Below are 24,864 nucleotides of genomic sequence, written 5' to 3' on the forward strand. Positions count from 1 at the left end.
CCAAATGATATTTCTGACCTAATCTGAACGATAATTTATTTCTTCTCATTTTCTATAGAGGTGGACGAGGCTGACCTTGATGTTTATGGGGAGATTGAAGGTGAGGAGAGTGAAATTCCTGAAGTGTCTGAGGCCCTTGAGGAGACCGGGGGGCTCTTACCTGAGGAGCCTGAAGCTTCCGAGCTTCCTGAACCAGAACCTGAATCAGGTTAGACTTCATTGACATCATGTTCTTAGTTCTACTGTGTCAATTTGTGTGTGTGTGTGTGTGTATTGTGTGTGTGTTTGCACGCGCGCACATACTTGTGTATATGTTAAGAAAAAGGAAACAGGCTAAAAATGGAGAGATGAGAACAGCCACTTATTTCCAATCCCATGGTTTGAAGTGCCACAGGAAAACCGACGCTGCCCTGCCCATCCTGGTGCTCAGGAGCAAGGCTGCCTATGTCATTTGTGGGGCATGTTGTCAAAAAGCAGGGAAGATGTGCCACTAAAGGTAATCTTACCTAATAAAAGAGAAACATGCAAATTAACCATCACTCCGCTATGCCCACAGCCAATCAGAGTGAGTATGCAAATTAACCAAACAAAGATGGAGGTTAATTTGCATAAGCAGGTGCAGAGCGGAGTGAAGCCTGCTATGAGGGGAAGGGGGGCAGTGGAGGGGAGCTACAGGAGTGGTGCTCCAGACAGAAGCGAGGACTTGCCGGCTCCCGGGCGGCTGGGAGTGAAGCCAGGGGAAGGAAGGCCTATTCTTGCATGAATATCATGCAACAGGCCTCTAGTAACATATAAAGCTCTTTTTTCCCTTCTACAATCTCTCTCAATTTGTCATGGATTGATTTTTATTGCTATTAATGTCATTCTAAGTAAAGAAAAATTAAAAATTTAAATTATTAGCATGAATTTTATCATTCATCTTCATATTGTGCAAGGCCATTTTTAAATGAAAATACAAGAGCATTTAACTCATATGCAGAACCACTGAAATTAACACAATTCATATTTGGCAGCTCGTACATGCATATGTATTTTGTTCTTACCAGATTATTGTTAAGTTTTGTGTACAAAACTAACTCAGTTTTTTTATTTCACTTCTTAATATGCACATATTCTACCAACACTCTCTACCTGTAGCTTCCCAGTGATTAAGGAAAGACTGAAAGAAAAAGGAACACGGGATTGCCCTCTTTTCCTTTCCTTCTATATCATCGTTTTCAGCCTAAGTGTTTAGCTAATACAGGAAAGTGACACAAGTAAGAAAGCGTTCCTTGATAATTCATGTCTCTCTGAATGTTATCACCTTCTTTCTGCATCTAAAGCAAGTTCTAACTCAAAGGGAAAACATGGTCTCTCAGATGTATCAGCATCTTCCCCTACCTGCTCCCATCACTCAGGCGTGCTTACTCCTCCACATTATGGGTCTCCTGGAATTCTGTACTCATGGTGGGGCATCAGGAACTCTCATGAGAATGAGATGACAAGGACTGACTAACACATATTGTGCATATCTCTGTCCATATACATGCTCGATTGTGCCATTGGAGCCCCTTTGGATTTTGTTTACAAAACGAAGTTCAAAGATAAAATTATTAAAAATTTCAAATTAACACCAAAGAGCATTAAACTGTGAGGCCATTCTGAGTGAGAGACTGTGCAGCTGCCCAGGCCACACAGCCATAGAGTGGCCCTGCTGCACAGGGGCAGTTTGGTGGGTTGGCGCAGGGCAAGAAGGAGTCTTTGGGCAATGAAAGTCACTCTCAAGACTGGAGAGTGGGCTTAAAGCAGCAAGTTAGGGTTCCCAGCATGTGGGAGTGAGGCTCATAAATGCTCCCAAGTACAGCTAGTATTGGATTTGAAACTAATGCTACAAACTAAAGGTCTTCAAATACCTGCAGCCAAATCCATCCTGTGGCAATTCAGGGCTAGGAATCTGCTGTCAGCTGGTAGAGGAACCAGGACTAAGGGGAATTTTCACACTGAGAATTATCAAATTCAACATAGATCATTTTTACTACAGGAATTGGCATTAGTTTTATGATGCAAAAGTATATAAGTAAAATCATATATCCCTTGTGCCCAACAGAGAAGCTAGCAGGATGAAATCCTTCAGTTTCCTTTTAAGAGTCCCACAGCTCTGTTTACTTTGTTCCCACCCAGAAACTTCACTATTTTCTTCAGTACCTAACCAATTAGGCTGACTATTATCCCACTCACCTACCTTTTGCAACAAGACAGGCCATAAAAGGAAAAGGGAGCCCACTGCATGGGAGAACATACAGTATTTGCCAATGATACATCTGGTAAGGGGTTAATTTCCAAAATATATAAGGAACTCATACAACTTAACAAAAGGAAGACAAACAATCCATTTAAAAATAGGAACTAAATAGACACTTCTCCAAAGTGGACATACAGAAGGCCAAGAGACATATGGAAAAAAAATTCTCAAAGTCACTAATTATCAGAGAGATACAAATTAAAATGACAATGAAATATCACCTCACACCTGTCAGAATGGCTATCATCAACAAATCAACAAATGACAAGTTTTGGCAAGGATGTGAAGAAAAGGGAACCCTAGTGCACTGCTGGTGAGAATGCAGACTGGTGCAGCCATTATGGAAAACAGTAAGGTGTTTCCTCAAAAAATTAAATATGGAACTGTTATTTGACACAGCAATGCCACCTCTGGGTATGTATCCTAAGAAATCAGAAAAACCAGTCAGAAAGAATATATGCAACACTATGTTCATAGCCCAATTTACAATAGCTAAGATTTGGAAACAGCCCAAGTGCCCATCAGCAGATGAGTGGATAAAAAAGCTGTGGTACATTTACACAATGGAATACTATGCAGCTGTAAAAAAAGAAAGAACTCTTACCATTTGCAACAGCATGGATGGACCTGGAGAGTATTATGCTAAGTGAAATAAGCCAGTCAGATAAGTATCACATGATCTCACTCATGTGGAATCTAATAAGCAAAATAAACTGTGAACAAAATAGATCCAGAGACATAGGAGAGCATTAAACGGACTATTGAATCTCAGAGGGAAGGCAGGGATGGGGGAATGGGATGGGAAGAAATTAACTGGGAACTTATGTGCATGTATGCGTAGCCTATAGACAGACAATAGTGTTGAGAAGGCTTGGGAGGGGCAGGTTCAGAGAGAGTCAATGGGAAAAAGGGAGGACATCCTATATAATAAAAGGCTAATATGCAAATAGACTGAATGGTGGAATGACCGTTCGTTATGATGTATACTGACCACCAGAGGGCAGACGCTTAACGCAGGAGCTGCCCCCTGGTGGTCAGTGTGCTCCTATAGGGAGAGCTCCGCTCAGCCAGAAGCCGGGCTCACGGCTGGCAAGCACACGGTGGTGGTGGGAGCCTCTCTCACCTCTGCAGCAGTGCTAAGGACCCCTTGGTGGATGTCTGCCTGCCAGCCTAGGACCGGGCCTAAGCCAGCAAGCAGCCATCCCCAGAGGGGTCCCGGACTGTGAGAGGGTGCAGGCCGGGCTGAGGGACCCCTCCCCCAGTGCACGAATGTTGTGCACCGGGTCTCTAGTCTGTAATACTTTCAACAATAAAGACAAAATTTTTTTTTCTTAATATATTTTATTGATTTTTTGCAGAGAGGAAGAGAGAGGGATAGAGAGTTAGAAACATTGATGAGAGAGAAACATCATTCAGCTGCCTCCTGCACACCCCCCACTGGGGATGTGCCTGCAACCAAGATACATGCCCTTGACCGGAATCGAACCTGGGACCATTCAGTCCACAGGCTGACGCTCTATCCACTGAGCCAAACCGGTCAGGGCAAATTTTTTTAAAAAGGAAAAAAATGCCATAAAATACCAAAAAGGAATATGAGAAACAGACATCCATTAAATCTGACACATCAAACATATTAGAGTTCTAATATCCACAAGTATCTCATAATTAGTATTCACTAATGTAACTGGTCTAAGGGATGATTTAGTTATATTGCCTTTTCTCTCCTTACTGTTTCTCTCAGAGAACTTCCTTTTGATGTTCTAAAGCCAGTCTCCCACTCCTTTTAGAGTCCGTTCTAGCTCAGTGCTGTAGACATGACTGTTATCAATCAGAACTATATGTACCATGTGTCAGCTATCCTGGTCATGGTCCTTTAGTATATTTAAGAATATTCTTCAATTTCTGCCTTATACTATTAGATATTGTATGCCCTACTTTACCTAACAAGAACTATATGTTCAATTAGACAATAGTATATACAATTTAAACTATGTTTTGAAATTTTCTTTCTGTCAAAACTTTCATAAAAAACAATGTTTTAAAATTCAAACACTAACTATTAGATTTCTTTCCTCAGAGTCTACTGAGGAAACTACAGTTGGAACAGAAATTCCAAAAGAATCCAAAGAGGGTCTGGAAACTACATTATCTCAAACAGGTTAGCTTATAAAATAAAAGTAGTTAGTGATAAACGTGCTTTTCGTATTCTCCCACAAGGGTCTAGTCCCTTATTTTAGGCATAGAATAAACTTCCTATTTATTTCTTTTTACATTATATGCCAGTTGTGGTGTGTTATGTTTTATTTTGCTTATTACATTAGAAGTATCTCTAGCCATCTTATAACACTGTTTTTCATCAAATTTTATTTTATACATTTTATTATAGTTAAAATTGCTAAATGAAATACATAGTAATTATCCAAATAATTTTATTAATAGATAATAATTCATCTACAGCCAATACAAGGAATGGAGCATAATTAAAATATGAATTTATAAATGTACATTATTGCTGAGGACAATATGTGTATTTCTTTCATGTTTTTAAAATATTATAAAGTATAAATTATTTTGGCAATATGGGTCATTATACCATGTTTGAAGCCTCTTTTTTTTTTTTTCCTTTAACCTTTATTCAAAAGTTGTACTACCTGAGTTTCCTGAAGATGCTTATCCTGATGTTCCTGAAATGGAACTATTTAAAGACAAGATTAAATTTTTTGACTCTGACTGGAAAAATCTGGAAGTAGTCATCAGTGACTCTTACTTTCCAATTTTCAAGTTGGAGATTGCTGGCCAAACTCCAGAGGAGATGCTTCAGAAAGCAGTGGAGACTATGGAAAGTAAGGGCTGTAATCCTAACATTTACTGTCGAGAGCGGGCGATGTTATTAAAAGAGTGTGCAACTTTAAAGTCTTTCTTGATGGTCCATAAAGGAGAACATTCAACATATCTAGGGATGATGTTTAAAATATTTAACAACTCTCATAGCACAGGCACATGCCAATCAGAATAGCTGAGGGGCACAAACAGCACTGGCCAAACTGGCCAGTTGTCCCTTTAAAAATTCTAATTTTTACACATTTAAACTAAGAGATCAGTCACTACAATTAACTTTCCTAATCTTTGACTACTGCAATATATGCTAATGTTATTATTCTTTCAAATCTTTCTTTCATTTTCCTTTTTTTTTTCACAGAACCTTTTCAGTATGCTGCATGGGAGTTCAATATAGAAGATTATGAGGAAGAAACAGAAGACTTTCAGGCTGAAGCGGAGATGGATGAGGAGCTAGAAGAAGAAGAGGAAGAAGAGGAAGAGGTATGAGTCAGTGGGCCATGCTCCCTCTGAGGCTCTAGGGAAAATCTTTCCTTTCCTCTTCCAGCTCCTTCACATGGGTCACAGCATTGAAAATGTGCGTGTCCAGAGTGGTAGTTAGCACTCTTGGACCCCGGGAAAACAAGCAGGCTTCCCCGATTTTACACATAAACATTTTCAACACACTTGGCCTCCACCCCAGCTTCCCTTGGTCCCTGAAATGCCAGGGCTGCTTAGACAGTATGATACACCCATGAAAAAAATAAAAGGTAAAGTTTTTCAATTTTCTCCATGGAAAAGCTTTAGATATTAGAGAGAGAAATATTCTGTAAGTTTAACAGAAGTGGGTGCTTTAATGTAAAATATAGCAATGGCATCTTTGAGGGGCTGCTTGCATGATACTAATGAGTGGTATTTTCAAACAGGAACAGCTCACTTTAGGCCCCTGGTCACAAGAATTTTGATAACCATTCTTAATTGATAGCCACCTAATTCAGGCATCTATCAATAATAAAATAGGAAGTGATTTTTTAAAAAATATATCCTATTGATTCCTCAGAGAGGAAGAGAGAGGGATAAAGAGCCAGAAACATCAATGAGAGAGAAACATCGATCAGCTGCTTCCTGCACACCCCCCACTGGGGATGCGCCCGCAACCAAGGTACACGCTCCTGACCGGAATCGAACCTGGGACCTTTCATTCCATAATCCGACGCTCTATCCACTGAGCCAAACCGGCCTCGGCAGGAAGTGATTTTTTTTTATTTGAAGCTTTATGAAGGAAACAAAAAGATGTAATAAGTTAGATAATCATACAGCTGTAATTAAGTTAAACCCAAATATATGTGTGTCAAGCAACAAATGACATGTAGTATGATTCTGATGACAACTTTCAGTACTTTAGCACTAAGGAACTGCTGAGCCCTTCAGTCAGGGTGGCTAACAAATGTGGGCTTGTCCTGCCCATATTCAGGTTCTCTTCTTCAGTCATCCTTCTTCTGCCATTCTTCTTATCCTGTTTTGTTTTACAAGAGAATGTCTCTTTCTTGTGTCTGCAGACAATTCTCAAGCTGTCTATAATATTCAAAACTTGTATTTTTAGGTATGGTCTTCATTGAAAATAGTGTCCTTACCTCACTTCCACTCTTCCTAACTTACCACAATACAAATCAGTTTTTCCTGTTGTATTAGTTTTCTCAGGCTGCCATAAGAAAGTGCCACAAACTTGGAAACTTAAAATAACAGAAATTAATGGTCTTATGGTCTTGGGGAGAATTCTGAAATCCAGGTGTCAGAATGCTTCCTCTAAAGCTCGAGGGAAAATCTTTCCTTTCCTCTTCCATCTTCTGGTGGATCCAGATAACCCATAGCTTATGGCTGCTTAACTCCTTTCTCTGCCTCTGTCTGTGCATGGTCTTCTCCTCCTCTGTATCTTTTCCTTCTTTTAGAAGGACACTTGTCATGGGACTTAGGGACCACCTGATAATAAGTTGTAAATATTATCTTGAGATCCTCAATTACATCTGCAAAGATGCTTTTTTCAAACAAGGCCAATATGGCTGAAATTTTTATCTAGGAGGAATTCTTAGAAATTTTTATCTAGGAGGCAAAAGAATACTCTATCCTGACATCCACCTGGAAAACAGCAAGAAAAAAACGTTGCTTCTCCCATCTCAGTCAGTTGCCCTAATCATAGTAACTAGAGGACATAGTGTGTGATTGAACCAGCCTTGGTAACATGCCCACCCAGTGACTATGAAGTGGGGAGTTACTGTGATTGTCTGGACCACTTGAGTTCCTTGGAATGCGGAAGTAGCAGTTCTCCATGAGAAGAGGGAGAAAGGTTCTGTTACTAGAAAAAGGAGGAAAGTTGTTATACAAACAAAAGCAAAAGATATACACCACATCATAAGAAAAATTCTGGGAAGATATATACTAAAATCTCTTCTGGAGAAGATGGAGTAAAGGGCATTCAGTTTACCCTCTAGCCTAAAACAACTGAGAAACAAGATAAAATATATGAAACTGTTTCAACACAGTGGTCCCAGAGATGGGAAACAAATGAGGTACTCCCCACGGTTTCCCCACCTTATTGTCTGTAGGTCATGTACCTTTTCCAGGCCATGGTCCAGGGAGGAGCAGCCTAGGTAGAGCCTTCCAGACTCCTTTATTGGAGGAGAATCCCAGGACACAAAGCAGTTAGAGTTCACAGGGGGAAAAACAGAAAGAAAAGACGCGCACACAGGGAGAACTCCAGAGACCTGCAGAGCAGAGTACTGGTCAGCCCTTTGCCAGTTAGAAAACTATTTGCGCTGGTACCAGGGCGGGGGATGAGGACAAAGGAAATACCTGCCTGTTCCCACTAACCTTTGGGTAGTACTAAAAAGGGTCTAAGCTTCAGGGATGGGGATAATTAAACCTGGAATAGTGCACAGCAAAAAATAAATAAAAATTAAAAGAAGAACCACTGATACATGTAACAATCAGGATGAATCTCAAAATAATTATGCTAAGAGAAGCCAGACAAAAGAGAAAACATACTGTATGATTACATTTGTATAACATTATAGAAATTGTAAACTAATTATAGTGCGAGAAAACACAGCAATGCTTGCCTGGGAGTGGGGTAGGTAGGAGGCAAATAGGGTTAGAAAAGAGGCACGAGCGCCCTAACCCGTTTGGCTCAGTGGATAGAGCATTGGCCTGCGGACTCAAGGGTCCCAGGTTCTATTCCAGTCAGGGGCATGTACCTTGGTTGCGGGCACATCCCCAGTTGGGGGTGTGCAGGAGGCAGCCGATTGATGCTTCTTTCTCATCGATGTTTCTGACTCTCTGTCCCTCTCCCTTCCTCTCTGTAAAAAATCAATAAAATATATATTTAAAAAAAAGAAGCACGAACAATTATGGTCTTGATGAATATGTGGTGATGGTTTCAGAGATAAACACATATGTCAAAATTATCAAATAGCATACTTTAAATATGTACAGTGTTTTAATGTCATTTATACCTCACTAAAGCTGTTAAAATTATTAATGGTGGTTATAACCACCATTATCTCTGAATGATGGACATATAAGTAATTTTTATTTTTTAAATTAATAAATTCTTGCCTCTCCTCCATCTCTTCTTTTTTCTCCTTCCACAATACTTATTGGTTAGGTCTCTTGGATCTATCCTCCAAATATCTTACATTTTTCCTCATATTTCTCTGAAATCAATAAAAATATTTTTATAATTTTAAATACATTTTTATTGATTTCATAGAGGAAGGATGAGGGAGAGAGAGAGATAGAAACATCAGTGATAAGAGAGCCCACAACCCGGGCATGTGTCCTTGACCAGAATCAACCCAGGACCCTTCAGTCTGCAGGCCAACGCTCTATCCACTGAGCCAAGCTGGCTAGGGCTAAATATATATATAAATATATATATAAATCATTTTAAAGAGAGAGAACTCATGGACATGGACAACAGTTTGGTGATGGGGGTGGTGGTGATAGAGATGTAAGAGGGCATAGAGAGGATAAATGAATTAAATTTTTAAAAAAGCATTATGAGTGTTAATATAGTATTAGAAGGGAAAAGGTGAGAGAAAATTTTTATTTTTTCTGCACTGTGATGTTTTTGAATAAACCTATATAATAAAAGCCTACGTGGTGTCATGCAACACACTCGCGTGATGTCGTCACAAGATGGCTGGCAGGGGAGGGCAGTTGTGGTGATCAAGCCGGCAAGGGAGGGCAGTTGGGGGCAACCAGGCCTGCAGGGGAGGGCAGTTGGGGGTGAGACCAGGCCAGCAGGGGAGGGCAGTTGGGGCGACCAGGCCAGCAAGGGAGGGCAGTCAGGAGTGACCAGGCCAGCAGGGGAGGGCAGTTGGGGGTGAGATCAGGCTAGCAGGGGAGGGCAGTTGGGGGCAATCAGACTGGCAGACAGAAGCAGTTAGGGGCAATCAGGCAAGCAGGCAGGCAAGTGGTTAGGAGACAGCAGTCCTGGATTGTGAGAGGGATGTCCGACTGCTGGTTTAGGCCTGATCCCATAGGGATCGGCAGTCAGACATCCCCCAAGGGATCCCAGATTGGCGAGGGTGCAGGCCAGGCTGAGGGACATACCACTTCCCACACACGAATTTCATGCACCAAGGCTCTGGTTTTATAATAAGATGTATTTTATAACAGAAAATTACCTTTAATGTACTTCCATTGCTTTAACTAAATTGCAAAAATTCCTAAAGAACTTTACATAGTTTCTTTACTTTTCATAAATAAAAATGTTACATATTTCTAATTGGAATGAAATAAAGTATTTTCAAATTATTCTATTTTTTAATTGAATTTATTGAGGTGATTACATATTCACTTAGTAGAAAACAGCAAATCCTGAAGCATCTCCCATCTCATTTTCAATGGGTAAGAATTTGTGACCCTGGCTCAGCTTTTACTTCTTAATTTTATTTTAGAGACTGATTCTGTACCGAGCACAACCTGGGATTTTTCATTATACCTATGTCTGTAGAGGGCTGGGGACATCTTGATTCTCAGTGCTAGTTTATGTTCTTTATGAAAATAAAGAAGCTTGAGATGTGAGCTTAGAGGGATATGAGAAACTGATTTTTTAATTAATTCATTAAATGGCCAGTATAAGAACTAGCCTTCACAAATTGTTTTAAATATGTATTGTTATGGTTTAAAAATATTCAAGAGACATTTTTTAAATTCCCTGTTTAGTATTGCATCAAAATACTTTTTAAAAATATTCTCCAAATGTTAAATAATATTTCTAGAATGAAGAGAGAATAAAAGAGAAGAAAAGACATTTGGGAGACACAAAACACTTTTGTCCAGTAGTTCTCAAAGAAAACTTCGTCCTACAACCAGGCACCACAGAAGAAGCAGCTAAATATCGAGAAAAGGTCTATTACTTTTCAAGTCCTGAGGCTAGAGAAAAATTTGTGGAACATCCGCAGGAGTTTGTGGCTCACAATGAACCATTAAAGGTGAAAACTATACTATTCTTATCCTAATGATTGCTCCTGTTACCTTTTTATGGACTTATTATATCCACCATTTTATTTGATAGTGAAGTCTCTAATCTGATATAGTAATATAGTGAAAACATCTAAGTTCCAAGAACAACTTTTTGGAATATAACCCAAAATAATTATCAGTTTTGATTTCTACTGTAATGCCTTCTGTCTAACCAGTGCTTAATACCTGTCTCTTTAGCTGAAACAAAAAGACACAGCTGAATTTATTGCTTGTAAATCTATTGAATTTATTGTATTCCTTAACCAGTTAGTCTCTCTGAGCAGAGCAGTCTGCTGATCTTAAGACAGGATTCGAGGCAAGTATGGGATTCAGAGGTTCGTGGCTTTCAATGGGTTGACATCCTCTGTGGAAGGTTGATTACTCAGGTGAGACTGCTGTTAACCTGGTTCCATCCAGAGGCATGATTATAGGGACAAATTCATGCCCGATTGCTTGACTCTCAAGAGCAGGGATGACCCTGATTCAAAAGATTGCAAGAGTGTTCCCAAAGGTGAGTTGTCCTTATCAATTAAACTGTTTTAAACTGGTTTAAGTAGCTATAGAACTATCAATCTTTTCCTGGGTTTGTAGGGACATTTTTATCCTTACTTGTTTCCCACTTTGGAACAGTTTTCTACCTTCTTTAAAAAGTATTTTATTAAAGTGCTCAGTGGTTGAGCATCGACCTATGAAACTGGAGGTCATGGTTCGATTCTGGGTTGGGGCACATGCTGGGATTGTGGGCTCTATCCCCAGTAAGGGGTGTTTGAGAGGCAGCCAATTGATGATTCTTTCTCATCATTGATGTTTCTATCACTCTCTCCCCTTTCCTTTCCTCTCTGAAATCAATAAATATATTTTAAAGTATTTATTAAAGCCAAACACAAAAGAACAAATACTGTATAATTTGACTTATACAAGGTACCTAGAATAAATTTATAAGGACAGAAAATAAGAGTGTTGCCAGGGGCTGGGAAAGGGGAGAATAGAAGTTGCTGTTTGATTGGTATAGAGTTCCAGTTTGGGATAATAAACAAGTTCTGGAGAGAGATAGTGGTGATGGGTGCACAACATTATGAATATACATACTGCCACTGAATTGTACAGTTAAAATGGTCAAAATGGTTTTATATTATGTATATTTTAGCACAATAATAAAAGAACACATTGTGGCAATATTTTATTCATTTTTGAAAACAAAGCACACACATAGTAACACCAGCTCTGAACAAGTCTTCATATTTATGTTTTACTTTCTCATCTTCTTCTACATGGATATATATTGTTTCTAGTGAATATATTATTTATAATATTTTTCTCTTAATATTATAACATAGAAAGTTTATGTATTTCTATAGATCTCATAATGGTTTTTACATACCATTTTAATATAATTTGTTAGACTTTTTATCATGCTAAAAATGTATCTTTCCATTCTTTTTAAATTAAAACTTAAAAAAACTAAACTAATTCTATTTTATTAAATGCCTTTTGGCACAAGATATCAAAATAGTCTTATGGTTGTTAGTGCTCCCTAAAAACTATTGTTGATGTAATGCATCATGTTAATTGATCTCCTAATATCAAAACATCCCTGAATTTGCTAAGTGATAATTCAGTCTTAGGGAAGGCAGTTAATTAGGCTTATTTTTTTTAATAACTCAAAACTTTCTTTCATTTATTACCCCTTACCCCACATCTCCCTGACCCATCCCCTTGTGGCAGGCTCCTCCATTAAGACTCTGCCTTCTGGGTCCCCATGGCTCTGGCAAAACTGTCTGTGGAAGACAGTTAGCAGAAAAGTTGGGCATCTTTCACATTCAGTTTGAAGAATTTCTACAAGAAAAAATGATGCTCAGAACTGAAAAGAAAGTTGGGCCTGAATTTGAAGAAGATGCTGAAGAAGAACAACTTGCAAAACAAGAACTTGAAGAGCTTGCAATTGAGGCCAATGTCACACTTGAGAAAGAATATGCAAATAAGCCGGTAGTAATATTAAAACTCTCTTTGCAGATAGTTGTGTTTGCTGGTATTACTTTTGGAAAGTAGAATATAAGGGGTATAAAACTCTGTAAAGTTTCCAAGAAAAAGAAAAAAATTAGCCCATAGAAGTCATTTAAGAGGCATCCTCCCCATGTTAGATACAAATCTTACTGCTAATCTATAATAATAAGAGCACAATATGCTAATTAGACCAGACAGCCAAACATCCTTCCAGGTGTCCTTCCAGACAAAGCCACAGCGGCTACAGGGCCAAGGGCAAGCAGCAGCGGCGGCAGGATGATAGGGGCAGTGCCTTCCCCTGGTAGGCCTGGTCGCCTCCCACAGAGGGAGGCCAGACTGTGGATTAGGTCTGTTCTCCCACAGGGAGCGGGCATAAGCCATCAGTAGGACATCCCCTGAGAGCTCCCAGACTGTGAGAGGGGGCAGGTCAGGCAGAGTGGCCCCACCCCCGCCAGTACACAAATTTTCATGCAGTAGGCCTCAAGTCTTTAATATAAAATTACTGTTTCACATGACTCCAATAAAAACCAGAAACGCTTTCCCTAAAAAGAATGTTGTATAGCATTAATTTTGGGCTATGTTATTTGATACTAGAGGCCTGGTGCATGAAATTCGTGCACAGGGGGCGGGAGGGTGGTGTTCCTCAGCCCAGCCTGCACCATCTTCAATCTGGAACTCCTCGATGGATGCCCAACTGCCCGTTTAGGCCCGATCCCACTGGATTGACACCTAACTGCTCCCCTACCAGCCAGATTGCCCCTAACTGCCCTCCCCTGCCGGCCTGGTCACTCCCAACTGTCCTCCCCTGCCAGCCCAGTTGCCCCTAACTGCCCTCCCCTGCTGGCCTGGTCACCCCCAACTTCCCTCCCCTGCAGGCCTGGTCCCCCCAACTGCACTCCCTTGCAGGCCTTGTCCCTCCCAAATGCCCTCCCCTGCAGGCCTGGTCACCCCCAAACTTCCCTCCCCTGTAGGCCTGGTCCCCCCAACTGCCCTCCCCTGTAGGCCTGGTCACCCCTGACTGTCCTCCCCTGCAGGACTGATTGCCCCAACTGCCTTCCCTTGCAGGTCTGGTCTCTCCCAACTGCCCTCCCTTGCTGGCCATCTTGTGGTGGCCATCTTTGTCTACATGGGGGTGGTCATCTTATGTTTTGGAGTGATGGTCAATTTGCATATTGCCCTTATATAGGATATCTGAACTAGACTCTAAGGCTTTTTATTATTGTGTTCTCTGTGTTTTTGTTTTGTTTAGATAGATAGATAGATAGATAGATAGATAGATAGATAGATAGATAGGGAGAGGAAACAAGAGAGAGAAACATCGATGTAAGGGCACAACATTCATCATCCGCCTCCTGCAGATCCCTCACTGGGGATCAGTCTGAAACCTGGGCTCGTGCCCTGACCAGGAATAGAACTGGCAGACAACCTTTCAGTGCACAGGAAGATGCCCAACAAACTGAACCATACCTGACAGGGCTCTTTTTTTGTATCATAAAAATCTGCCCCAGTGCCAATGGGAATCTCAAAATATAAATTTCTCATGATGCTTCATAAGAAAGTTTGTATGGCTCTCTTAGGTGGTTTCTATCTAGGATTGTAATTCTAACTCACTTTTTAACCATTTCCAATATAGCTAGACCCTTTTCTTCTCAAAGGACCCACTGTAATTGGATCCAGGTACAGACTTGTATTTCAGATGACTGCCTGCCTAGTCCATCCTTTAATCAGGATCTAGGTTTAGTAACTATAAGATAGATGACAAAAATCAGTTCTAGATTGAACAAGGTTTTAGCAAAAAGTGATGAGACAGATATCCTGAGGTCATGTATGAAAATCAGTTATGCACATCGCTAGTAGCTCCTCTTAGCTACAGTAGATATTATTTAATATCTAAAACCGTATAACATATTGGTTTAAGAAAAAAGCACAAATATTAAAAGGTTTACAAGCAACAGTATAAAAAAATATCCTGAGAAAAACGGATGTCATTTTAATCAACTATGTAATAGAGTATTGTTTATTAATATAGAGTTTTGAATTTGTTTTGTTTTCTGATTTTTATGTTCAGCCTTCAGAAGTGCAATTTACAGAAGAAGAAGAAGCAATCAGATTATGTTTAATGGAAAATGAACCATTGCCTCCCGAAATTCTAGACAACATTCTTTCTGAGTGGTGGCATAAAGAACCAATACGGTATCTTAATTTATATAGGATTATATATTTATTGACTTTTATTTGCCTTATTCTCAAAACTCTAAACTGTAATACAACATAAGTTTAAAATTTTTCTTCTTTACTCTCATGTAAATTAGTAATTCTATACATTAAAACTATCTGGGAAATTATTATTATAATTACTGGTGTCCCTCAGTACTGGGCTTGGGCTGAGGAACACCACCCACCCCCACCCCCAGATCCTGATTAAAAATATCTGGGAAATTATTATTTTTATATATTTATTTTTATTGATTTCAAAGAGAAAGGGAGAGGGATGGAGAGATAGAAACATCAATGATGAGAATCACTGATTGGCTGCCTCTTGCACGCCCCCAACTGGGGGGTCGAGCCTGCAACCTGTGCATGTGCTCTTGACCAGAATCGAACCCAGGAACCGTCAGTCCCCAGGCCGATATTCTATCATGGAGCCAAACCGGCTACGTCTGGGAAATTATTTTTTAAATACTGATGCCAAGCCCCAACCCAAAGTAATTGAATCAAAATATTTGGGAGTGTGGCCATTTTTATGGAAATTTGCCCATTTAATAAGATAGAAAATATTTTAAATGCCAATTAAGGGCTGAAACTGTCAAATGTTCATGGAAGCCCTGTTCATATTAAGAAAACATATATCTAAATAGAAATATTTAAACAAACCAAATTTTAGATAAGCATAATAAACTTTCATGCACAAGGGGACCAATATTGACTTTCTCAATTAAGCAAGGCCAAGTTCTCAAAGCCTAATTATTTGTTTCTTTTGTGCATGTGTGTGTTTAAATATATGTTTATTGATTTCAGAAAGGAAGGGAGAGGGAGAGAGATAGAAACACCAATGATAAGAGAGACTCATTGACCGGCTGCCTCCTGTACACAACCCGGGCATGTGCCCTTGACTGGAATCAAACTCAGGACCTTTCAGTTCCCAGGACAACGCTCTATCCACTGAGCCAAACCGGCTAGGGCAAAGTCTGATTGTTTTATAGTTAGTTACTTCACAATGAAAATGTGTTAACATTCTAGTTATTTTCATGATTCTTCAAGTTTCATCATATGTAAACAAGTTTGATAAGCCTACTTGGTTATAATCATCTTAATACATATGAACCAGGATACATCTTACCTAATAATAGACAAACATGTAAATTGACCATACCTCTGCTACGCCCATAGCCAATCAGAGTGACTATGCAAATTAACCCAAAAAAGATGGCGGTTAATTTGCATACATAGGCACTGGAAAGCGGACAAGGCCGAAAGCGGACCTCCTGCGATCGATCGCAGGGAGCTGGGACTCCGCTCCTGCTGAAGGCCGAAAGCCTCCGCCAGAGGCTTTTGGCCTGGTACAGGAGCGGACCCCCTGCAATCGATCGCAGGGAGCAGGAGCGGACCCCCTGCGATGGATTGCAGGGAGCTGGGGCTCCGCTCCTGCCCTAGAGGCTTTCGGCCTGGGCAGGCCTGGGCAGGGGCAGAGCCGGCGATCAGAGGGAGCTGGAGGGCCCCTGCCCAGGCCTAAAGCTTCGGCCAGAGGCTTTAGGCCTGGGCAGGGCCCAGCCTGCGATTGGTGTGAACTATAGAGGAAACACCTTTTCTGACTGCACATTGGCTAAGCTTCCTGTATGCCATTGGTAATATTCTTAGTAACTTGGGTAATAAGAATCCAAAAAGGTGATCTAGGGTTTTTCCACCACGCTTCTGGAGAAAAAAATGAAGGTCTGCTGCTGGAGGGCTAAGAAATGTCATATCCTGCCCTAGCCGGTTTGACTCAGTGGATAATGCCTCGGCCTGCCGACAGCAGGGTCTGGGTTGATTCTGATCAAGGGCATGTACCTAGGTTGCAGGCTCCTCCCTGGCTGGGGCCCAGATCAGGGCTCATGCAGGAGGCAACCAATCAAAGTGTTTCTCTCACTTTGATGTTTCTCTCTGTCTTTTCCTTTCTCTTCCACATTCTCTAAAAGTCAATGGAAACATATCCTCAGGTGAGGATAAAAAGAAAAAAGAAAGAAAGAAATGCATATCCTATGAAAGACACATCTTGAAAATGCCTAAAGAAAGTTGTCATTTTTTCTTGGTGAAGGGACTGGAGTCCGTGTTGATTAAAACACCTTGGTGGCTGTGGTGACTGGCAGTGGCTGCAGCAGTGGGGTGATGGGGCTGGTGCCTTCCCCTGATCAGCCCAGTCGCCTCCCACAAAGGGAGGCCAGACTGCAGCTTAGGCCCACTCCCCATGGGAGGACATCCCCTGAGGGCTCCTAGTATGTGAGAGGGACCCCCCCACCCCCAGTGCACAAATTTCATGAACCGGGCCCCTAATACATTTATAATTGTCATGAGTTATAAGGGGATCCAGGGAAGGAAGTACGAATTGTCTCATGAAAGGAAGCATCACTAAAAGAAAAACTACTGAAGGGTGGCTTCCCGCTAAAGGTCAGCTGGTCAGACCTACCTTTTTATAAAGGGTAACAAGTTCATTAGGCTGGGCATTCCTCCCAGGCAGAGAATTTATTTTCTCTTAATTTTCATCAAATATTAAGACTATTTATAATTAAAGAGAACTTATCTACATTATAAATATAAGAATAAAATATTATAATTTTAATTTAATTCAATGCATTTGAGAGAAGACACATCATGTTTATGCAAGTAGAAATATTAAAAGAACTAAGAGATACAACTTTTTAAACTACTCATTGCACATCTTATAAAAAGTTGAGATTTATCAATACTTTTTTCATTTTTAAACTAGTATTTATAATATAGTATTTAAAATAAATTATGTAATTCATGCCTAGTTCCACAGGTTTTATATTAGATGGTTTCCCACGATATCCTGATGAGGCCCAGTTTCTAGGGGAACGTGGATATTTCCCAGATGCTGCTGTTTTAATACAAATTGATGATCAAGATGTTTCTGATCGGCTCCTGCCTTCCCAAATTGAAAAGTGGAAACTGAAACAAAGGAAGAAATTAGAAAGGAAAATACTCATGAAAGAAATGAAGGCAAAAATCAGGGTATGTATCTCATAAAACAGTATGAGAGTAAATTTTTTCTGCATCTATCCTATACAATAAAAGGGTAATATGCAAATTGGCCTTAACGGCAGAATGACCATTCAACCAGTCACTATCAGGCATACTGACCACCTCTTGGTCCCATTCCCTGGCCAGCAGGCTCTGATTGCCCGATAACAAACGGGGAACTGGGGATGGGTGTTGAGGGATGCAGGTGGCTCCAGGCCAGGGCCCCCACCCCGCCGGTCTCCCCACACACACAGAGGGCAACCCGAGGCAGGGGCGGGGTAGGGCTGGTGAGCAGGCAGGAATGGCTGACCTCTCAGTCCCTCCCCCTGGCCGTCAGGTGGATGGCAGCGGGGGGTGAGGCCAGCTACAGGCAGCTGGAGAAGATGGCCCTGATTGCAGGCCAGGCCTAGGGACTGTACCCATGCACAAATTTTGTGCACCAGGCCTCTAGTTAAAGTATAAAGTGGTCTTTACAAGTTAAGATTTATTAGAGGCCTATGTGGTTATCAACATGTTAATATTTCTCTCTCCATGGCAAATAAAATTAAAGATTTTAGTAGCAGCAAAGTATCCCTATGCCAGACACAGGTACCTAATGGAAAAGGCGGCAAGTGAAGCAAACCTTAAAACACAAAAAATTAAAATTATCAGTGGTTTTTTTACTAGCTCCTGGAATTATGATACCATCCATTAAGGCTATGTAAGCCTGTGGTGAAACAGATACAGATATTAGCTTAGAACATCTTTCTAACACTGTGATGTGAGGAGTATTCCATAAAATGTTCAAAAGTGTCATAGGAACCCAACAATTCCACTCTTAGGAATCTACCTAACAGAAATGAAAACATGTCCACATGAAAATATGTATATGAATGCTCATAATAACGTTATTCATAATAGCCACAGAGTAGAAACAACCCAATGGCCATCAACTAATGAATGGATAAACTGAATGTGATAGACATCCAGATAGAATACCTGAGTTCTTACATACAAAGCAATTCCCTCTGAGGGAAACACACGAACTAAGAGTTTGTACCTTTTACCTCTACACATTGGTTCACATCTTTCTCAGCCCACACCTAGCGCTCCCGACAGAGATCTCCCAACCATCCCTCTGGCTCCATCTCTGGTCCCCCTAGGCCATCCTTCTGGTCATTTCCAGCCTACTCCTCCTAAAACTCTGATCAAGCCACCCTCTTAGGGTCTGAACTTATTGTTCTGTCATTGAAAGCCTACCAATCTTGTTCCAAATCCTTTTTCTAACCTTTTTCCTTAGTTAGAACAAATATAAACCCTCCTCTGCAGCACCCAACATACCATGTGCTTTTCCATTTCCTTGTCTGGAAGTTTTTTACATCATCCTCCACTAGCCCTGTGACATTACATGAGTTAAATCCTCTGACTTGGCTAACTCACCTATAGAGTAGATAATACTGTCTGCTTTGCAGATATGTTTTAAGCAGAAAAATATAAGTATGTACAGTATTTATTGCAGTGCTCATAAGAGTGATGGCATCTAGCAGACATGCAATGGTTAGTTAAACTTCACTAACCACAACTTATTTGAGTGAAAGGATCAGAGAAAAAAATAGACTAAAAATATTCATGTGTGTTATTGTGCATACTTTGCATTTCTTTGTGGTACAGTGTTCTCTATGTATGTTATGAAAACGCCAAGGACACTGTGTTCTCATAACTATACACTTAAAACACCTTCTCACCCTCTAAATCTAAAGAGCTAGAGAATCTCTCTGGGGGCTCAAAAACTAAATGAATTCCATTCCATTGAGTTTTATAATTCTATCTACAAATCTTTCTTGAGTGTCAACAAAACATGAATTCTTCAGAATGTTTACTCACTAATTGCCAGATGAAAAGAGCAGGGTCCTACTGGCCCAGACCTGAGCCCCAGAGCATGTGTTCAGGCACCACTCTAATCTCTTAGGATTTAAAGCGATTGCAATTGGAAAGCCCTGGCCAGTGAGCCCCCAAACCTAAGTGGGATGATTAGTTTCCATTATTCATTAAAATTTTTTAATGTCTGTTTTTTATAGGATGATATGATTGCTAAAAGAAGGGCTGAACTTATAGCAGAGAGAGAGAAAAGAAGGAAAGAGGAGGTAAGTAAAATATATATATATATTTTAAAAAGCAGGACACCCATTGTGTGTGTGTGTGTGTGTGTGTCAACAGTATAAAATAAAAAGATGCATTAAAAAAGTATTGAATGAAATAGAGTTTATGTGCAAGTAGTGAGATTATATATCATCTTAATTTTTTAGAGGGAGAGGGAGAGAGAGAGAGAGAAACATCAATGATGAGAGAATCATCGATCAGCTGCCTCCTGCATGCCCACATGGGGGATCCAGTCTGCAACCGGCCATGTTCCCTGACCAGGAATCAAACCGTGACCTCCTGGTTCATAGGTGGATGCTCAACCACTGACCCACACCAGCCGGCCTGATTTTTATTTTTTTATACCTTTTCTTATTCCATGACTGTTTACAATGACCTTTTATTATTTTTTTTAATGTTGAACCATTTTATGTAAATCATTCAAAAACATTACAAGATATGTAATAGTTCATAACGTATCTAATCATTTCCTTTTGTATTTTTGTTTTTCTTATTGTTTAAAGTATTACATATATTAGTACCTATATCTCCTTTTCTTCCCCCATTGACCTTCCCCCAGCCTCCCTCATCCCACCCCCAAACCCCCCCCCCCAGAGTCTTGAGGTCCCCCGTCAAGCCCCGCTGGGTGGGGGGCACAGCCTGAGGTCCCCTGTAAAGCCCAGCCAGGCAGGGGGGCGCAGCCTCAGGTCCCCTGGCCGGGTGCTGGGGCAGGGGGCACAGCCTGAGGTCCCCTGTCAAGCCCACCTGGTGGGGGCCACAGCCTGAGGTCCCCTAGCCTGGCGTGGGGGTGGGGGGGAGCAGCCTGAGGTCCCCTAGCCCAGCACCAAGACAGGAAGTGCACCTTGAGGTCCCCCGTCAAGCCCCGCCAGGAGGGGCGCACAGCCTCAGATCCCCTGTCAAGCCCCACGGGGGCGGGGGAGGGTGTAGCTTCAGGTCTCTGCTGATTGCTCATTAAGGCTCCTTATGGGAACTTGGCCTCAGCTGTGGGTGCAGCCATCTTTGTGACAGAATGATGGTCAATTAGCATATTCCTTCTTTATTAGATAGGATTTTTTTTTGATGGAGTCTTTTGGGTTTTTTATGTACAATATCATGTCATCTGCAAATAAGGACAGCTTTACTTCTTCTTTTCCAATTTGGATGACTTTTATTTCTTGTTGTTGTCTAATTGCATTGGCTAATAATTCTAGTACTATGTCGAACAGGAGTGGTGAGAGTGGGCATCCCTGTCTTGTTCCTGTTCTTAGGGGAAATGGTTTTAGTTTTTGCCCGTTGAGTATGATGTTAGCTGTGGGTTTATCATATACTAGAGGCCCTCAGCCCAGCCTGCATCCTGTCCAATCTGGGACCCCTCGAGGGATGTCTGACTGCCTGTTTAAACGGGCAGTCGGACATCCCTCTCACAATCCAGGACTGCTGGCTCCCAACTGCTCGCCTGCCTGCGTTCCTGATTGCCCCTAAATCGCTTCTGCCTGCCAGCCTGATCGCCCCCTAACCACTCCCATGCCAGCCAGATTGATGTCTAACAGCTCCCCTGCCAGCCTGTTTGCCCCCAACTTCCCTCCTCTGCCGGCCTGGTCACCCCTAACTGCCTCCAACTGCCCTCCCTTGCAGGCCTGGTGCCTCCCTATTGCCCTCCCCTGCTGGCTGTCTTGTGGTGGCCATCTTGTGTCCACATGGGGGCAGGATCTTTGACCACATGGGGGCAGCCATATTGTGTGTTGGATTGATGGTCAATCTGCATATTACTCTTTTATTAGATAGGAGAATAGAGGCCTGGTGCACAGGTGGGGGCCAGTTGGTTTGCCCTGAAGGGTGTTCTGGATCAGGGTGGGGTTCCCTTGGGACGTGGGGCGGCCTGGGTGAGGGGCCTGTGGTGCTTTGCAGGCCAACCATGCTCCCCGGAGACCCAAGCAGAGGCCCTGGTATCTGGAATTTATTTATCTTCTATAATTGAAACTTTGTAGCCTGGAGTGGAGCCAAGCCTCCTGCTCACTCCTTGGCCGGCAGCCATTTCTGTTTGGATTTGTTTATCTTCTATAATTGAAACTTTGTATCCTTGAGTGGAGGCCTGGGCCCGCCAGAGTGTGTGGAAAGCTTGGCTTCTTCTGTTGCTGGGGAAACCCAAGCCTCCCTTCTGGTAGCCATCTTGGCTGGAGTTAATTTGCATACTTGCCCTGATTGGCTGGTGGGCGTGGCTTGGCTGGTGGGCATGGCTTTGTGGCAGAGTGATGGTTAATTTGCATATTACTCTTTTATTAGAGAGGATGGCTTTGATTATGTTGAGGTATGATCCTTCTATTCCCACCTTGTTGAGAGTTTTTATTAAGAAAGTGTGTTGGATTTTGTCAAATGCTTTTTCTGGATCAATTGATATGACTATGTGATTTTTATCTCTCAATTTGTTTATGTGATTTATCACATTTATTGATTTGCAGATATTGTACCATCCTTGCATTCCTGGGATAAATCCTACTTGGTCATGGTGTATGATCTTTCTGATGTACTGCTGAATCCGATTTGCTAGAATTTTGTTGAGGATTTTGGCATCTATGTTTATGAGGGATATTGGCCTGTAATTCTCTTTCATTGTGTTGTCTTTATCTGGTTTTGGTATTAGGGTGATGCTGGCTTCATAGAAGGAGCTTGGAAGTGTTCCTTCCTCTTGAAATTTTTGGAATAGTCTGAGGAGGATAGGTTTTAGTTCTTCCTTGTAGTTGATTTCCAGTTTTATGCCACTGTGATCTGGTTTTGGTATTAGGGTGATGCTGGCTTCATAGAAGGAGCTTGGAAGTGTTCCTTCCTCTTGAAATTTTTGGAATAGTCTGAGGAGGATAGGTTTTAGTTCTTCCTTGAATAGTTGGTAAAACTCCCCTGTGAAGCTGTCTGGCCCCAGGCTTTTGTTTGCCAGAAGCTTTTTGATGACTGCTTCAATTTCTTCCATAGTTACTGGCCTATTGAGATATTTAGATTTTTCCTGATTGAGTTTTGGAAGGTTATATTTTTCTAGGAATATGTCCATTTCCTCCAGGTTGTCCAGTTTGTTGGAATAGAGTTCTTCATAATATTTTTTAACAATCCTTTGTATTTCGGTGGGGTCTGTTGTTATTTCACCTCTTTCATTTCTGATTTTGTTTATTTGGGTCCTTTCTCTTTGCTTCTTGGTGAGCCTGGCTAGAGGTTCATCAATCTTGTTTATCCTTTCAAAGAACCAGCTCTTGGTTTTTTTTATCTTTTGTATTGTTGGGTTTTTTTTTGTCTCAATGTCATTTATCTCCCCTCTGATCTTTATTATTTCCTTCCTTCTGATTACACTTGGCTTTTCTTGTTGCTCTCTTTCTAACTCTTTGAGTTGTAGGGTTAGGTAATTTATTACCATTGTTTCTTGTTTTTTTGCAGTAGGCTTGTAGAGCTATGAACTTCCCTCTCAAGACTGCTTTCGCTGTGTCCCATAGATTTTGGATTGTTATGTTTTCATTGTCATTTGTTGCCATGATGTTTTTTATTTCTTCTTTGATCTCTCTGGTAACCCAGTCATTGTTTAATATCATGCTGTTTAGTCTCCGTGTGTTTGTTTTCTTTGAATTGTTTTTATTGTAGTTGATTTCCAGTTTTATGCCACTGTGATCTGAGAAGATGCTTGATATGATTTCTATCTTCTTGAATTTGAAGAGACTTTGCCTATGTCCCAACATATGGTTTATCTTTGAAAATGACCCATGTGCACTTGAGAAGAATGTTTATTCTGTGGCTTTAGGGTGAAATGTTCTGAAGATGTCAATTAATTCCATCTGGTCTAGTGAGTCATTTAGGATTGATGTTTCTTTGCTGATTTTTTGTCTAGAGGATTTGTCCAATGGTGATAGTGGGATATTAAAGTCTCATACTATGATTGTTTTGCTGTCAATCTCTCCCTTGATATTCTCCAGGAGTTTTTTTATGTATTTGGGTGCTCCTGTATTGGGTGTGTATATGTTTACCAGAGTCATTTCTTCTTGTTGGATTGCTCCCTTTAGTATTATGAAGTAGCCTTCCTTATCTCTTGTTATGTCCTTCACTTTGAGATATAGTTTGTCAGATATAAGTATTGCTACCCCAGCTTTTTTTTTTTTTCATTTCCATTCACCTGGAAAACCTTTTTCCATCCCTTCACCCTCAGTCTGTGTGCGTCTCTTTTTCTAGACAAAAAATCAGCATTACTTAATCTCTCTGAGCCTAGGTTTTTTTTCATTAGAAAATGGGAAAATTTAATAATACCTAGTTTCCCTAATTAATAGTACTTTAATTTCCCTTCTTTGCTAGTCTTCAGTTATATTTTCTTTTCCCTAAGAGAATTAGTTTTCAGCATAAATTTTATAAATTCATAAATCTTATAAATTTTCTTAATTTATAACTTTCCCATTTATTAATATTATAATATGAAGTTTCTTATTATTTTTCATTCAAAGATTCAATATTCCATCTTATAAATTAAATAGGTTTTTGTAAATTAACTCTCCTGAGACTTAATCTATATATATAAAAGCCTAAGCGACTGAACGATAGGTCACTATGGCATGCACTGACCACCAGGGGCAGACGCTCAATGCAGGAGCTGCCCCCTGGTGGTCAGTGCGCTTCCACAGCCAACCTCCCCCAACAAGCCAACCTCCTGTGGTCCCTCCCCCTACACCCTCCCCCCCCCTCTGCCAGCCCCAATCGGCCCTAATTGTAGGCCAGGCCAAAGAACCCTACCTGTGCATGAATTCATGCACCAGGCCTCTAGTCTTTTATAAAATTGTCCATGTATCCCACACAATTAATTTATACAAACTGACTTTTGAAAGACAATTTCTGAGATTTTAAATGAATCAAAGATT

At 40.9% G+C, this 24,864-nt stretch overlaps 1 protein-coding gene across 1 annotated transcript in view; it reads left to right on the forward strand.

Annotated features, from left to right (window-relative positions):
* AK9 (adenylate kinase 9) overlaps positions 1-24,864 on the forward strand; it is a gene marked incomplete at its 3' end in the record, with an annotated part of 114,324 nt that overhangs the window by 62,240 nt on the left and 27,220 nt on the right. The window contains exons 22-30 of the mRNA XM_079781174.1: positions 59-208; positions 4,359-4,439; positions 4,924-5,124; positions 5,481-5,602; positions 10,381-10,593; positions 12,350-12,613; positions 14,697-14,821; positions 17,638-17,857; positions 19,924-19,989. Of these exons, the coding sequence (XP_079637300.1) occupies positions 59-208; positions 4,359-4,439; positions 4,924-5,124; positions 5,481-5,602; positions 10,381-10,593; positions 12,350-12,613; positions 14,697-14,821; positions 17,638-17,857; positions 19,924-19,989 (1,442 nt within the window). The remainder of the gene's footprint in view (positions 1-58; positions 209-4,358; positions 4,440-4,923; positions 5,125-5,480; positions 5,603-10,380; positions 10,594-12,349; positions 12,614-14,696; positions 14,822-17,637; positions 17,858-19,923; positions 19,990-24,864) is intronic.

This window comes from Cnephaeus nilssonii (assembly GCF_951640355.1).
Source record: "Cnephaeus nilssonii genome assembly, chromosome: 9".
Lineage (NCBI taxonomy): Eukaryota > Metazoa > Chordata > Mammalia > Chiroptera > Vespertilionidae > Cnephaeus > Cnephaeus nilssonii.